We start from the raw sequence: 17,072 nt of genomic DNA on the forward strand, positions 1-17,072 counted from the left end.
TCCCCAGAGGAAGTGTCTGGAAAGGGCCTCAAGTCTGCAGCCCCTTTGGGGCCCTGTCTTTAAAGTCAAAGGTGATGATGGTTTCTGCTGGGGATCTTCCAATTCACAGCACTCCCCCCCACCCTTTCCCCACACGGGCCTCTGCTCCCTGGAGGAAGCCCAGGAGCCCCCAGACACAGGTCAGATGCATTCCAGCTCTGCTTCACGGGCCCCACTGCCTCCTTCCAGAGGGCAAATGGCTTGAGCCAGGGGCACACACATTCATCACACCCCATAGACCCACACCATGTGCACGTCGGCGGCCTGGGCTCCTGGTGGCTGAACCCAGCGCTCAGCCCAGTCTGGTCGGCTGAGCGGGCTGTACTCTGGCACCGTGGGCTCAGCAGCTTGCAGGTGAGCTGGAGGCCGGCCGCCAGGACCCAGCTCCCCCAGCAGTCCCTAGGGCTCCTGCGGCACCACGTCCCTTGGGTTTATCTTGGCCACATGCAGGGGCCCCTGCCTCTCCTTCCCTCCACGGCCGGTGCAGGGAGGTGCCAGCACCCGTCCACTGCAGGCTGAACACCAGTCCGTGGGGAGAGCTGGTGGCTCCGGGAGCTGGAGGGCTTCGAGTCTCCATCCTCAGCGTGGCTGGGCCTGCGGAAGCCACAGAGTCAGAGTCTGCGTCCCTCAGCAGGCCCAGGTGTGCACGCCAGAGCTTAGGGGACGCCTACTTTATATGGAGCAGTTTCCAGAAGGGGCCTTGGCCACACCCTCCAGGCCTCGGATCGGTGCCCTCTGGGGGATGGCGCAGTGTCCACCGGAGTATCACCGCAGCCGTTTCTTTGTAATTCCTCAGAGGACGGCAAATGAGAAACGGTCTCGATCTGTGCCCATTACTGGATTCAGAGCTGCTCCTCCAGTCCCTCCAGCATGCATCTTCCTTCATATGATGAATGTGTATTTGTGAGGCGCCGACTGAGTGCCCAGCTTTGTGCTGGGTGTGGCGACTGAGCAGGGGCCATCACCACCGACGGTGCCTTCCAGGACTGTGAGCTGTGGATCGGAAGTCGCCTGTAGTGACACGAGACAGCATGGCCAGGCTGCCGACAAGGAAGAGAACGTTTGTGTTTTTAACTATTTTGAACGCCGACTGGCATTGGGCTGCCGCATTTCTCCTCCTTAGCAGGCTCCTTGGGATTCACCTGGGCCTTTGCTAGGAGTAAAATGTTGCCAGCAAATGCTGTTCTCAGCTCTCCAGCTCTTTTGTAAATGGGAAGCTGGGTCAGGATGTGACAAGAATACCAAATACTGACACTGTGCAGATTAATTAACACAAAAATGTTAATTCTAAGGGTTTGTTTCTCTTTCATGAAATTCTAAGTCTTCCTGGGCCTGCACAGTGGTTATCCAGCAGACAAGGAAGCTATTCAGCAACTACAGCCACCTCCCGCCCAGACTCTGGCCCAGCGGGAGACCTGGAAAGGTGTTGGCCCACCCAGGAAAGCCACCAGCTTCCAAATCTTTTGCTAAGTTTAGAAAACAGAATGATTTTTGTTTGCTTGTTACTCGTTTGGCAGCAAAACCCAGCCTGAACAGGTGTGAGGCTGTTTAAGATCCTGGCATTATTGAAGTTTGTAGTGTGCAGAGCCCTAGATTTGCTGTGCTAAGACTGCATGTGTCTGATTACCAGGTGTGCTTCTGGAGCCCCTGTGGGTGTCACACGGGAGGCACCGCCTCACCTTTATAAGGGCTGAAAAGCTCTGCTGGCCGACATGTACTGAAGGCGTTAGCTAATAGATTGTGACCTGGAATTATCATCCCGTGTGATTTTTCTTTTTCCTAATAAACTTTATTGTTTTAGAGCAGTTTTAGGTTCACGGCAAAACTGAGCAGAAGGTAAAGTTCCCATATAAGCATGGCCTCCCCCTGCTCACAACACCCCTACCAGGTGGTGCATTTGTTATCATCGGTGAACCTGCACGCAGAGTCCAGGGTTTACGTCAGGGCTCGCTCTCGGTGGTGTCCATGCTGTGGGTCTGGACGTATGTGTAAGAACGTGTATCCACCGTTCAGAGTATCACACAGAATAGATCTGCCCTCTTGAACATCCCCTGTGCTCCTCCTATGCATGCCTCCCCACAAACCCCAGCAAGCCTCTTTGCTGCCTCAGGTGGTCTTGCCTCTCCCAGCGCGTCACGCGGTCGGAACCGCACAGCCTGCAGCCTGTGCACACTGGCTTCTTCCACTTAGCAAGACGCACTGGAGGGTCCTTCAGGCCCAGTCATGGCTTGAGAGCTCATTTCTATTAATGCCGAATAATACCCTCGTCTGGAGGGACCAGTTGTCTGTCCACTCATCTGGAAGAACATCTTGGTTGCTTCCAAGAGTTGGGCAGTTATGACTGAAGCTGCCATGGACATCACTGTGCGGGTCTCTGTGTGCACACGTTTCTCTGCGGTATTTAGAGTCACAGAGTGAGCAGAGGTGTTTGGGCGACTTCAAGAGACTCAAACACCACATGCTGAGTGTGTCCTCCATCGCCTCGGGGGTGGGGGCTTGGAGCCCCCATCCCCGCATTCATGTCCCCCTGTCCTTCTGCTACTTCACCTGGGAAGAGCTGGATCCTTTGAGGCTTGGCCGTAACTTCTGTTAGCCTCTGGTCCGGGCTGATTTGGTGCCACTACTGAGGCTGTCCTTGCAAGGCCTCTTCCGGCCCGTGTCAGTCTTTCCATCCTGGCGGAGGGAACACACGCTGTTTCCGGGCCTTGACAGCCTCCCCAGCTCTGTAAACCGGGTCACCCCAAGCAGACCCCGGGGCACTGGGAGAGGCAGGGATGCGCTCTGCCCGGGGGCCTCAGAGGAAGTGGGGCCCTGCCACAGATGCCCTGATTTTGGGCTTCTGCCTCCAGAACTGTCAAAGAATGAGATTGTTTTCTTTTTGTCTGTTTTTAAAGATTTATATAAACTTCCAACTAATTTTATGTATATGCTACATGAAGATCTTTCTAAGCATATCTTCTAAAAAAATTTTTTTTATATTGAGGTACACACAGAACGCACAAATCTTAGTGGACAGCTCGGTGAACTTTGACACGTGTATACACTCACGTAACCATCACAACCCAGGATCAAGGTATCAAACACACTTAATTTCTTCCCTCTTTATCTATTTCACCCATTCCCCCACCCCTCCCCTACAGCAGCCCCCAGTCTGTTATTCTGAGGCTCCATTTTGTTTGTTTTTCTTAAATTACACACAGAATTGAGATCACACAGTATTCTGTGATCTTTCTGACTTATTTCACTTAGCATATGCCATCTAGATTCATCCACTTTATCCCAAAGGGCAAGATTTCATTTTTATGGCCAACTAATATCCCATTATATGTATGTACCACAACTTTTTTATCCATTCATTTATGGGACACTTAGGTTGCTTCTGTATCTTGGCTATTGTAAATAAAGCTGCAATAAACAGGAGTGTATGCATTTTTTTAGCGAGTTTTTTGCCTTTGGGAAAGTTCCCAGAAGCAGAATTGCTAGATCATAGAGTATTTCTACTTTCCGTTTTTTGAGAAACCTCCATACTGCTTTCTACAGTGGCTGCACCAGTTTGCAACGCCTCCAGTAGTGTAGGAGGGCTCCCTTTCCCCTACATCTTCTCCAGCACTTGCTATCCCTGTCCTCTGGAGAGTGGCCATTCTGACTGGTGTGCCGTGACCTCGCATTGCGGCTTTGACGTGCACTTCCCCGCTGATGAGTGACGTGGACCTTTTCCTGTGCCTGTGGGCCATCCATACGTCTTCTTTGGAAAGATGTTCATTTAGGTCCTCTGCCCATTTTTTAATCATATAATTTGTTTTCTTGGTGTTGAGTTGTATGGGTTCTTTATATGTAACATCCTATTGTTTCAGGCCACGACATCTGTGGCCATTTGTTACCTAGGAAACTAACACAGGCAGTCGATGGGTGAACGTGGAAGCCACAGGGTGGAGACAGCGGTCTGGCATTCAGCCCGGGGCTCTGCCTGAGGGCACAGGGCTTCCCCTCCAGCTCACCTACACTGGCAAGAAACAAAGCTCCTCTTGTGCTTGAGATCCTTTCTGATTCTATTATGTTATAAAGTAAAAATATTTCTACAGTAAAAAAGTTACTTCTTTAAAGTTTATTTAATCATGATTGTCCAAAGCAAACTAATAAAACGTGTTAAATAAAGAAGACGTTTTAGGGAAGACAGGTATAAACATTCTGGAACTTTTTGCTTTTTATCTAAAGATTCTTGTTTCTTTAGCCTAAAAATAGATACTATGAAATCAAGGACGCTGCTGCAGTGAGAAGGTGCTGCTACTGGATCCAGGTGATCCGGGGCTCGGCCGGCATCAAGGAGGTCTGTGCTCGGGTCCCTGTGTGGGGTCAGCTGTTCCACTGCTCCCATTTGGGAGGGACAGTTACCGAATGGTGAGTAAACTGGGCTCAGGAACTATCTTGCCTGGGTTTAAATCCCACTTATTGGTTATTTCAACTCCTTGTCTGTTTCCTCATTGGTGAAACAGAACTAAGAACCCTGGAGATGCAGGAGCTAGTGACATCCCTCTCCAGCCATATATTGAGTCAAACCAGAAAGGCGAAGCAGCCAGGGCAACACTGGCGTCCCCTGCTGACTGAGGTGGGGCTGGAGGGAGTCGCTCGGCCGCGTGGCTGCTGAGGTGGGTGTGCAAGGGGCCAGCCTGGCGAGGCTGGGCCCCCGCCTCCCGGAGCCCATCCTGGGCGCGGCGCGAGGTGTGCGCTGGCCACAGGAGGGGCCGTGTGTGACTCGGGCCCCCACCTGCTGCCCGCAGTGCTCCTCCTGGGGCCCCTCTTCCACACACACCCTTTCTTCCCTAGCTCTGCCTGCTCGCTGGGCTGAGGACAGACCACTCCTGCTAACTCCTCCGTCTGCTGAATTCCCAGCACTGATTTCCCTTTCCGTCCGTCTAGCCAGCCTTTGGGCAGAGGCTGCGTGCAGAGGAACGCAGGGCTGGGGGAGTGGGACTCCCTGCTCCCACTCACCCCAGAGCCTCGCTCGGCACCCATGCCCCGCAGACCGCCTTCTGGTCCCCACACTCGCCCTCCTCCTGGGGCCAGGCTTCGTTTGCCAGGAAGGACAGGCCTGCCGACCCCATGGGCGGGGGCCTTTGCTATCGTTCCGTGGCACAGAATTCCCGCACACCCAGAGGGAGGCCCAAGACTGACAGGACCCTGCCCAGGGCAGATCCTGCCAGAGGGAGGCGTCTACCCAGGGGAAAAGTGCCCTCACAGCGCAAGAGGGAGGAGGGGTCGCCCCGTGCTGAATTCACAAATAAAAGGCACACGTGTGTTCGGCAGACACTCCCTTTATTTAGGAAATAAATCTTCCCTGCTGGTCTGGCTCCTGACCCAGGTCTGAGGTCTGCTCCTGAACACCTGCCGGAGACTGGGCCACCCCTGGGCTGCCAGCAAGCTGGTGAGCGCGGTGGCTCTGCCTTGGGGAGGGGCGTCCTCACTGTGGCCGCCCAGCTGCTCGGGCGGCATGGCCAGGGAGGTGACATCCCACATCTGTGCGGATATATTCACTTTAATCAGATTTTAGAAATCAGCTCTTCCATGCTAAGATTTACAATAAAAATAAAATGATTTGCTCTGTAAACTATAGTATAAAGTTTCAAATGTCTTAAAAACTATCTTCCATACAATGGAAAAAGGCTTTTGTGTTCTTTTTCAGGTGAAAGACCTGGGTGTGCAGAGGAGCTGCGGGCAGCCGGCAGCCCCTCCCCGCGGGGCGGCCCCCCACCCCTTCCCACCTCCAGCCGCCGCCTCCTAAGGCTGCTCTGCCCCCGCCTGCTCCTGGGCTGCGGCCACGAGCTCGGAGAGCGCCGCGAAGCTCGGCACGTCCTCTGTCTGCAGGCCCAACTTCTGTATCTGCAAAGGCCACGAAAATAAACAGCCACTGTGGTTTGTGCTGAATCTGAAAGAGACCCTCAGAGACCAAACACCCGCCTCCAGCCTCTACCAAACCAGGAAAACAGCTCCCTGAAGACTGGTAGGATACTTCTTCCTTTAGAAAAAGGACTTCCTTACTATAAACAAGACTACTTTTTGGGGCCAAACACCCAGCGTTCTAAACGCTGGTATGTGAATTTGTCTCTGGCCGTCGAACTGGACAGAAACCAGGACAAGAGCCTCTTCTGTGCACTGGAATAGAAAGTTCACACTGAGAGAAACAATGAACTGAACTATTTTTTAAGTGGAGAATTTTCAAAAAAGTGTTGGCCTGAGCTCTTAATTTCCTGACATGTCATCAACAACCTTTTCTTAGAATCTGATGAATGAAACACTTGGCACAACTATGGAAAATCTTGGTAACCCAGGCACAGCACACAATGTTCCCACTGATGTTTACCACCACCACCACCACAGGAGCACACACCTGTGCGTACACACCTGCGTGTGCACAGGAGGATCTGGAGAAATCTGCCTCAGGCGCTTGGCACCGGTGGGTGAGTGTGGCCCGGGGACTGGCACCTGTCTGTTCTTCTCCCCTCTCGCCACCCCCAGCGCCCCCCTCTTTCCTTTTGTTCATCACGCCTGCTTCTCTAACAGACTTCGGCACTGGTAAGGAGGCTGTAAGTCTCCCTTGGGAAACAAACACGTCAGCGGACTTCTCTGCCAGAACATCTCTCTAAATACACCTCAGAGCAAACAGATTTTCATAGATGACTCTGATGTGTAACAGGGAGTCCTCATTGAGCTAGAAAGCCAACATCTTCTGATAGAAATTTCATACTTCTACTTTTCTCTAGCCAAAAGGTCTTCCTTGAGGATCTAGCTATAGAGTAAATCTAAACAGTTTAGAAGCCAGTTTCTGAATATCTAAAATCTTTATGAGACTCGAGACAAGTCCCCTCTGTGAGGAAGCAAGGCCCTGCATATGATCCACACCTGCCCCCACGTGGACACGTATATTAATATCCATCCTACACTGACTCTAAAATCTGTGTTTTCTAGAAAACCTACAAAACCCAGGCAGGGAAGCAAATCTGGGCTCAATTTCTCCGGGACCACCCTGAGACACCCTGGAGCTAATGCTTTTCCAGTTACTCTAAGCCAAGCAACAAACACTTAAAAAGACTCTGACACAGCAGCGAGTGTATCAGGCACTCTGTGGGCAGTGGACAGACAGGCCGCCACCTCCGTGAGCTCACACGCCAGTAGGCGTCATGACCCCGAGCACCAGTGACCTGGGCAAATGTCAGCTGCCTCAAACATCAACGCACTGGACCTCAAAATGTTGGATCTCAGTTTCCTGTAAGTCCTGGGTACAAATCCTCTACCCCTTCAAGTGTGCAGGGCCCCGGCCCTTGCCCTCAGCTCGGCAGCACCCCTGGGCTCATGAGAACCGCTCCGTGGCCGCTGGGCCAGAGTTCCATCCCGGAGGCGCTGGAAGCGGCGGTGGCTCGTGGGTTACCTGCTCTCCTAGGTGCGCGACATCCAAGGCCAGCTGCAGCCTGATCTTGTCGTCATCGCTCATGCTGCCCACACGGGGGCCGGCAGGGGCGGCGGGCGCGGGCCTCCTGGCATGCTTCAGCCTTTTCAGGCTCTCCTCCATTCTCCGCACGGCGCTGAGAACGTCGGACACGGTCTCGTGGTACCTTGAGCACATTGAAACAGTCAGGGGTGTTCGTGTACAAAGAAACTGGCCGACTTGGCGGACCCAGAAGAGATCTATAGGATAAATATTCATTTCCAATAAATATGCCATGGAAAACATTTAATGTTTTTGGTAAATATTTAATGTTTCTTAAGACTGAAAGAAAAATAGGGTCTTGACTCTCTAGCACTGCGTTCTCTCAGCACTTATGAAATACGTATGTGGATTCTGTTTAAAATTTCAGTCCTGAAAGAAAATCATGGGCCAACCTGTCTTTACTGTATCATGGGTATAGCTCACTCTCCAATTACAAGTAACAAATTTCAGTCGCAATCAGTTCTAGGAACAATTCATGTTTTAAAGAGTAAAAACATTTCAAAATTTCAATAAAACTAATTGTCCTCAAAATAGTCTCAATGCAATTTGCAAATTATAAATGCATTATATTTCAAAAAAGTTTGCTTATAAGCTGGTTACTTGGCATTTGGAATACATTTGCTCACAAAAACAGTATTATGATTCATGATTATGCTCTAAATTAACCCACAGATCCTGCTGAACTCACAAGTGATTAAAATAAATAAAATACTATTGCAAAACTGACCAAAATTCAACAAAAAATTGAGTCACTTATTGTCACAAGTGAATTCTGATGTCACTTGTTGCTGGCATTTGGCAAAAAGTAACCTGAATTGGAAATGAAGGGACATTCGACTGCAGCGATTCTGAAGACCTCCTCCTATTTTCAAGGGTTGCGGGGTTTTAGACACTGATTCTCTATCAGCTGCAATTACGCTTCAAAGCGTATGCTTTCACTTCCTTGAGTACAGCGGTCTTGCCAGGGTTTAAGTCCTCTGGTTGTCTGGCATGATCAGAGCCATTTTGGGCTGATACAGCCGAGGAGAGGAAGGACCTTAAAGGACAGACATGCCTGGAACTTGGGGAGAGATGCCGGCATGAAATGGCACCAGGGCAGAGGAGGGCAGGCCTGCCCAGGGCTGGCGGGATGTACCTGGACCCCCGGAAGGCGTGCGGTCTGGGAGACACCAGGGCCGGTGGGAGCCCTGGCCACCTTGGCTGCAGTCCAGGCTGACGGGGGCGGCCTTGGGCCGGGGAGTCGGGGAGTGGAGTGGGAATAGCTCAACCATTCACACAGGACTGAGCGCTTACACCCGGGGACTTGGCCCACAACACAGCAATTCACAACCTCATCCACACGTGAGCCTCTGATGGTCTCGGCATCTTCTCTAAGAAAGTCTGGGAGAGCCCTCGTTGGAGTTACTTACTTATGCGTGCTCTCAGAGAGAGCACCTTGTAACCACTGCTGAATCACTGCTTGTTTGAGCTTGTCCTGGTGTGCACTCTGAAGCTGGTAAAGTGGCTTCAGAGCACTGTCCACGTAAGCGGAAGCTGCGGTCGGCACCTCCTGGAGCGACGGTGGTACGGGCGAGAGGAGCACAGAAAGGAGATGAGCAGTAAGTCACTGAGACCTCAGGTCCCGAAGGGCACTACTAATGTACCGGTACGCCCAGCCTCCATCCCTCGCAAAAAGCAACACAAATGTCGTCTACAGAAAAGACACCTGGAGAAAGGAGGGAGCCGAGAAGAGTGAAGTGAGGGACGAGGACGTCTGGGGCAGGCAGACTTGGGTGCCAGGCCGGCCACCCACAGCTCAGTCGCCCTCAGCACCGCCTCTGCTCGTGTCGCATCCAGGTGGCTGCGTGACCCGGCCCGCCCACTCACTGCTGGTCTCATTCAGAGTGCGTGCGCAGGGGGCTGAGCTTTGCCCCCAAACATGTCTAACAGCTCCCCCCAAGTGCTGCTAGTGGTGGCGGCCAGCAGACCACCATCTGAGAAGCGAAGGCCTCAGTACAGCGATCTGGCTTCTCTGCCTATGAGGAAGGGCACCAGCACCCACTTCGCAGGACTAATGAGAGTGTGTGGGAAGTTTCTAGCACAGTGTCTTGACACACGAGGGAAGAATCTGGCAAATACGACATCCTACTGAATGGAAAGGGGAAGTTGGTAGACTACTAAAAGAAAGAAAAAGTATTTGCCCATATAAAATAGGTCCCTCTCTCCCACTTCTAAGTGGAGCTTCAAGACAGACCAGGAAGAGAAAGTTAGGGGACAAGGTACTCGTATGGAAGTGGTCTCAGATTTTAAAGGGAAAGAAGAGCCACAGGGGGACGAACTCCATCTCAGCTCAGCAAAGGGGCCATGCCCTGCATCCCAGCCCTGTGTCCAGGGGGCAGAGCAGACACAGCAGGCGCCGCCCCGCCCGGAGCCCAGTGCTGAGGCTGCCCGAGCCAGTGCGGCCGTATGACTCCAGGGACACTCCGGAACAGCACGGGGTCTGAGGAGATGTTCACAGTTCCTGAGAGTGATTTTAGTAGTAAACTGCCTAAAATCTGAGTCTATAGCTGCGAAGAAGAAATCAGAGGGAAGACCAAGTGAGATCCAGCAAGAGTGACAGGAGCATAAACGCCTGGAAACGAGAGCTCAGCAGAGAGAACAGAAACCCTGGCAACCTGAGCTCCCCAGTCCCACTCTGCACAACGGGGGAGCTGCAGGATTTGACTCGGAACGTCCGTGCACCCCGCAGCTCCCCATCCTATACATGCCTTCACTGGTCCCTAAGGCAGCTCTCCAGATCCTACCCAGGGGAAGAGCGGGGGCAGGTGGCCACTCGCTGCGATGATACCAAGAGGACAAGGTCAGCTCAGATTCCCTCAGACACCGTACGGGAGATAAAAAAAAAAGTACAGGACTTAAACTATTTTATTAAAGTGGTTTCTTCTGAAAATACTAACTTTCCTAAAGGCCACCAGCATCCAGGAAAAGTCCATCCTGCCCACACCAGGCGCCTGGCTGCCCGCTGTGGAGCGGCTTCTCGCAAGTGCGATTCTGCTGAACCAGGCAGATTAAGTCTGTCTCAGGCTGCTCCTGGGAACCTATTTCTGCCTCTTGTGCAACCGTCCCCTCCCATGGCTTTCCTACCATGTATTTCCTGACCTCAAAATTCTTTTCAATGAATGGTACTGACCTTATTGGTTCTTCGGTAAAGCCTGGGAACCTCCAGGGCGCTTTTCAGAAAACTGAAGCAAGACTCACTCAAGTCCCGGATGATCCTGCCGCTCAGGGCAGGTGCACAGGCTGACAGAGCCGCCCGCGAGTCCTCCAGGGCCGCTGCCGAGACATACAACACCGTGTCTCACCACTGCGCTCACGCCCACATGGGAGCTTATTGTAAGAAGTCAAATACAACTATTAGAATTAAAAAAACATTTCACTTAGGGAAGTTATAATCAGAAAACAGAATATAGAAACAACTAAGGATTTACAACTAGAGAAGCAAGTATTAGTTTAAATATATCCTCCAGTATCTACAATTTTATCATGTTTTCTTATTCAAAGGTTTCTTGAATTCTGAGGATTCATTTTTACCTGAGATAGAAGAAAAATTCTTAAAGCCAATCGTTTCAAGTTTTGGCTTGATTGTTTCCAAGAGTTCTGGAAGCTGAAATAAATATGCACTTTATGTATTCAGTTACTTTTCATAAATTAAAGGAGGCAATTCTATTTACATCTATGAACTCCAGAATATTGTTACTGAATGATACAACTACTCAGGACTCAGTAATTTTCATCAGAAGACAGCGATATCCGTCATTCTTGCTTTCCCTGTAAAAGAATCCAACAGCAGGGAAAACAGCACAGCTTCATGGCTATCCACACGCCCAGAGAATAAGCAGATCACTTCCTATTGTACAGCTTGTCCCAGTACCAAAAAGGTTTACAACAAAGATGATGATTTTGCTCAAAACATACAATATTTGTTCAAGCATTACAAAATATTTAAACGAGGACAGCAGAATTCTGTCTCAGAGCACTTAACACAAATCAATCCCATAAAGCTCTCTCGATGGCAAAAGCAAAAGCATGGGACCTACGCAGAGAAAACTGCAAAAAATTTTAATAGTTCGGCACTTTCAAAGTATAACCGAAGACTCGATGTTAACCCGGCAATACCTGGGCAAGTCAAACCGAAATGAGTAAGGCCAACCCACTAAAGATCCCGCCTGCACAGACTAAGTGGAGCTGATGAAACAAGGGCGGGGCGGGGGGTGCTCGCTGCGTGCTTCTAACAGCGCTCCAGGGGAGGAAGCAGCGCTCCAGGGGAGGAAGCAGCGCTCCAGGGGAAGGAAGCAGCGCTCCAGGGGAAGGAAGCAGCGCTCCAGGGGAAGGAAGCAGCGCTCCAGGGGAAGGAAGCAGCGCTCCAGGGGAGGAAGCAGCGCTCCAGGGGAAGGAAGCAGCGCTCCAGGGAAGGAAGCAGCGCTCCAGGGGAGGAAGCAGCGCTCCAGGGGAGGAAGCAGCGCTCCAGGGGAAGGAAGCAGCGCTCCAGGGGAAGGAAGCAGCGCTCCAGGGGAAGGAAGCAGCGCTCCAGGGGAAGGAAGCAGCGCTCCAGGGGAGGAAGCAGCGCTCCAGGGGAGGAAGCAGCGCTCCAGGGGAGGAAGCAGTGCTCCAGGGGAAGGAAGCAGAGCTCCAGGGGAGGAAGCAGAGCTCCAGGGGAAGGAAGCAGCGCTCCAGGGGAGGAAGCAGCGCTCCAGGGGAAGGAAGCAGCGCTCCAGGGGAAGGAAGCAGCGCTCCAGGGGAAGGAAGCAGCGCTCCAGGGGAGGAAGCAGCGCTCCAGGGGAAGGAAGCAGCGCTCCAGGGGAAGGAAGCAGAGCTCCAGGGGAGGAAGCAGAGCTCCAGGGGAGCGCCATGCCGACTGGGCTGCTCAGCAGGGAGGGAGAGGGCATGCCTGCAGGGAAATCTGGAGACACGCTTCGAAGGGGAGATGAACAAGGTGCCCCTCGGCCCCGCAATCCTATGGCCTCTCGTCTTTGCACATCCTACTTTCTGTAAACACTGAGCCGAGCCCTCAGAGTCCCTCTGGGATGCAGGCTCACCTGCTCCTGGAGCGTGATCAGGTCTGCGGCCACGTACACCAGCTGAGTGCTGGAAATGGAAACTACAGGTTTTGTCTCAGAAGGGCTGCTTCCCTGGTCTTCACTGTTTCCTTGGGTGACAGAAGGGTCTTTGCTGCCAGTTACCAAAGCCTTTTTAATGTCCTTAGCATTTTCAGTAGAGATGGGCCTGAGTAAAAGCTGAAAAAGGATTTCCATGATTAAATATTTTTCCACTAGCAAGATCCATGGGCATTTATACACACGGGTCAGCAACTCACCAGGAAGTGCTGGCTGCCTACTGAGTATTCAATACAAGTTTACTAACAAAAGAACAAGAGGAACCAGGAGATGAGAGGATGACCTATGACCCCATGGACACTTACCGCCCTCGAACTTGCATTTATTTTCTGGTCATAAAAAGTAACAGGCAAAAATGAAATGATAGGCCCCTCAGCCAAACACCCAGTTAACTTCTGGAACACCACAGGTCTGTAAAGATTAACTAACTTTATTAGGTAAATGATTTACTGAATTTGCTTAATAAATTTGCCATTATAATTAATAAGGATAAAAAAATCAAAATCCAAACCTCCTTTTGGATACAAACAACACAATACAAACAACAGAAGTGTTATTTGCATGATGTGTCACACAGGACAACCAAACAGAATTAAGCTGGCATCAAGCAAAGCCTGGAATAATGAACGTTCAAGGCAAAATAATTTATTAGAAACGTAAGAGGATGACTTGGTGAGCTGAGGCCTAACTGAGTAGTCACACCCACCCCACCGCGTCCCGGGAATCACACAGTACTGCACAGGTGGCCGCGTGGGCAGGGCGGTCTGCTAAGACCCTTCTGAGCAGGGATGGCAACAGGGAAGGAAGAAACCGCCCGGCGCTGAGCCCCCCTGGCATCTGCTGGGTACTCAGCCAGCCGGTCGGCCAACGGGTACCTCTTTACTTCTCACAACAACCACATATAGAGGCTGTTTTCCTATTTTACAGATGCAGAATCTAAGATTCAGAGCTAATTTTCCCAAGACCACAAAATTAAAAAGTGGCAGTCAAGGTTTGATTTTGCCTGCGCTCCTTCCATGAAAACACTGCATGGGGCTGGCGGTTCCCCTCCTCCTCCAGGGAACAGTGTGTTCCTGACGGCCGGCGCTCACCCCGCCGACAAACACCGAGAACCGCGCCACGATCTGCAGCGTGAGCCTCCACAGACGGGGCGCCAGCAGCGGCAGGAACATCTGATCTGACCAGCACCTCTGGAGGCTGCTCCATGTTCTGTGAGACGCCAAGAGGCAATACGAACTTCCGGCTAGAGGGGAGAACCAAACATTTAAGGGATCTCAGTCAATGACGGGCTACAACCTAGTCACTTTCAACGCATGATCCACGAGTGAAGGAAGTGGCATTCTGAACTTCAAATGGTCAGTGAAGCTGCTAGTGGAGGTGCTACGGACAACCAGGGGGCCACATCCATGTCACCTTAACAGCTCTCGCAGCCGTGCATTTTTCTGGTTCTACCTCCCAGGCATTTCATAAATGTTAAACATACACAGCATTCAGAAATAATCTGTTAATAGGTACTTCACACCAAATCAACAAACGTGAGCTGGGGTGGCGGTCACTTGCAAGGGTTTGAACTTTGGTTTGAGTCTGTCCTGTTTCATTTGTTAGTCTCCTCCTCCCTGACTGGCACATCCTACTTACATACAGGAAGTCAACTACATATGACCATTTTTGGCAAAGACATGGAAACTCACTTTGAGGCTAAAATAGTGCCGTGCAGGCTGACTTAGCTCTATGGAGGAGAGCAGAAATTTAAGTGAACAGCTTAGTGACCTATGTGATTATAGAAATGGCCACATATGTGTGAGTGGCCCCTAGGAATTACTACAACACGACGCAAGAGTAACGAGGCTGGAAGGAATGCGAACATGTCTGCCACCTGCCCAGCAGCCCGGGACTGGGGCTGAGAGCTCTGGAAGCCTAGGGCAGGAGCCCCAGCTGAGAGTCATCCCTGGGGAGGCCAGAACCGTCCTGACCTTTCCCTCGGTCTACAAGGAAAGCAGATCAAAGCCAGTTTTGCTATAAAAAGGGCTGATCACTCAAGCACACACGAGTCTATATCCCCTGGACGTGATACATTCAGGAATGGAAACAAATGTGTATGTCCACTTCATATATTCTGAAAGCATCCTTTTTGTCATCCCTCTAAAGAAGCTCTATAAACCAAAAAAGTTGATTTCTTTCTGCCTCTTTAAAAAACCAGAAGTTAAACGAGGTCTTTAAGGTCTAACTTACTTACGGTAGGAAAAGGTAAAGTACCCTTGGGGTTATCAAGGTCTAGCGGACTGGATGCGCTTAACGCGTTTAGTGACATCTGTCATTTACTGGTGAAAGAACGTTACCTGGAGCGTCTTCCAGTACATCTGTGAGTGCTGCCTCTAAGGATCCCGCTATTTCTCTAAACCTGCGATAAAAACAAGAACACAGGCAAGTGTCTACGCTGCTGCTTAGCTGCCTTTTGCTCTGCATTCTCCCCTCTTCTGAAATATCAAGGACTCCCCCCAAGGTCAGGGACAAGTCCAGTGCTCATGGACAAGCCCACCCAACCTTGGAATGCTTATTCCCCCAGGCTTTCTGTTGTACTGAGCAAGAAATAAACTTATCTTGCTTAAGCTGCTGTTCTGTAGAGGCTGGGGGTGTGCGGTCCTCTGTTGTTTGCAGCTGATTTGTATCACCACTAACCCTGTGTTTTTCAAACTAAAGAAACTGCATATGTAAGTCTCCATCAGAATTCATTTCTGGCAAGTCCCACCTGGCTGTAGTCATGCAGTCACTTCAAGTCACCAAACTGTGGCTCTCTGATCCATCTGCATTAGTACTATGGCACGGAAGTAAGTGTCCCCTAACGAAGACATGGGAATGCTGTATTCTGTATCTTTACAGTTTGAAGTAGCCAGTGAAAACTAGAACATACTGCTTGGTGCTCTCTGAACTTCTGTTCTCAGCTGGCCCACCTGTCACCTCATGTCATCCTGTCACAGACTTCTGTTTCAGTAATTGATGTGGACACACTTTTATGATTTTGTTAAGTGAAACTGAGTGTCTATTTTTCACTAGCTGCTTATGTCGCATTCTCTTTCTCAGCTATGTACCTCTCCCACTTCCATATCCTCTTTACCAGCAAACTCTTTGGCCACCTGCTGGTTCCCTTGCTAACAATAAATCCCAACACATGCTTAAGATCAATTTACCTAACTGATAAATTTGGTTTGTTGACAGGACACATGTGCTTTTTAAAAGCAGTTCAGAGACTAGGCTTAAGGAAATGGTCAGAAGAGTAAAAGGAGCAGCAGTCTAGACAAAGAACAGCAGCCCTTCCTTCTACAAGGTGCGATGTGACTGAGAGCTGGACTCTAAGGCTGCCCTGGACCGTCAGAGCCGGCTGCTTCCCCGCAACTCCCTGTACGCCACTGGGAAGGGAAGGAACTCTCTGACTGCCCAAGGGGCTTGCAGAAGGCTTGTCTCTCCAAGCCACAAATGAGAGGCACAGAGGAGCAAATGGCAGAGAGGGCCCTGGAGACTAGCCCCAGAAGGGCGGCCAAGGGCAGCAGTGAGCTGTGGCCATAAGGGAGGGACTGCTCTGAGGCCGGGGAGCAAACCAACACCCGGCTCTTGATTTCAGACCTGTAGGCCACATTTTTCCAAAGTTTATACAAAATATAGGAAAGCAACTGCCAATACAGAAAAGGCCTGATAGCCGACATAGTACTATTTATAACAGGGACAAACTGGAAGCAACTTAAATGGCCCCAAGTAAGGCGAAGCTACACAGTACGCAGCACGTTCACACTAGGACGTGGTAAGAGAAGAGGTAAGCATGCAGCTACAGTGATAAGGAAGAATAGGAATAATTGGTATTAAGTAAGGACACAAGACACAAAATTGTATGCACATTTATAATTCTGGAGAACACACAACGTGAAGAACGAGGGACAAGTGCAGCAGACCCTTAGTATCACTGCATGTCACACATTCTGACTGCCATGACCAAGCGGGCAGGTCCGTGAAAGCGAACCTGCCCAAGTCACCTGGCACAGCCATGCCTCCCTGGCCAGGGGCCCAGCACCTGACCCTCACGGAGCTTTCTGGGCAGTGAGTCCCAGGACCGAAGTAAGAATCCTGGAAGCCTTCTTGGGACATGGCAAAAAGCAGGGCACTTTGGTGAGACCTGAAAAGCTGTGCTGGAGTTTTTATGTGTATATGGGGTGTCATTCTACTCTTGACAAGATATTTGTAAGAAAGGCAACCCCAAATACAAACACTTCTAAGTAATTCTAAAGTTTGGGTTTTGGGAAAGTCTCTAGACATCTTCCTCCATGCATGCCACAGGTTACAATATCACAAAAGAAATGACAAAAAGGACAAGTGCTACTAAGAATTTTATTGGCATTGCTCTCTCT

General features: G+C 50.7%; 1 protein-coding gene across 3 annotated transcripts in view; it reads right to left on the reverse strand.

Annotated features, from left to right (window-relative positions):
• Window positions 1-5,335: 5,335 nt before the first annotated feature.
• Window positions 5,336-17,072, reverse strand: part of COG2 (component of oligomeric golgi complex 2) — a 49,294-nt gene continuing 37,557 nt past the window's right edge. For 2 of the 3 annotated variants that reach the window (XM_073213809.1, XM_073213808.1), the window contains 9 exons: window positions 15,015-15,076; window positions 13,767-13,918; window positions 12,598-12,795; window positions 11,093-11,165; window positions 10,692-10,834; window positions 8,932-9,071; window positions 7,463-7,646; window positions 5,799-5,916; window positions 5,336-5,553 (listed from right to left, as the gene is read on the reverse strand). In XM_073213809.1, the coding sequence (XP_073069910.1) occupies window positions 5,815-5,916; window positions 7,463-7,646; window positions 8,932-9,071; window positions 10,692-10,834; window positions 11,093-11,165; window positions 12,598-12,795; window positions 13,767-13,918; window positions 15,015-15,076 (1,054 nt within the window). In that variant the 3' untranslated portion in view covers window positions 5,336-5,553; window positions 5,799-5,814. The remainder of the gene's footprint in view (window positions 5,554-5,798; window positions 5,917-7,462; window positions 7,647-8,931; window positions 9,072-10,691; window positions 10,835-11,092; window positions 11,166-12,597; window positions 12,796-13,766; window positions 13,919-15,014; window positions 15,077-17,072) is intronic. The other variant, XM_073213810.1, reaches the window with a different exon arrangement.

Source organism: Manis javanica, chromosome 10, assembly GCF_040802235.1.
Source record: "Manis javanica isolate MJ-LG chromosome 10, MJ_LKY, whole genome shotgun sequence".
NCBI classification, from domain to species: domain Eukaryota; kingdom Metazoa; phylum Chordata; class Mammalia; order Pholidota; family Manidae; genus Manis; species Manis javanica.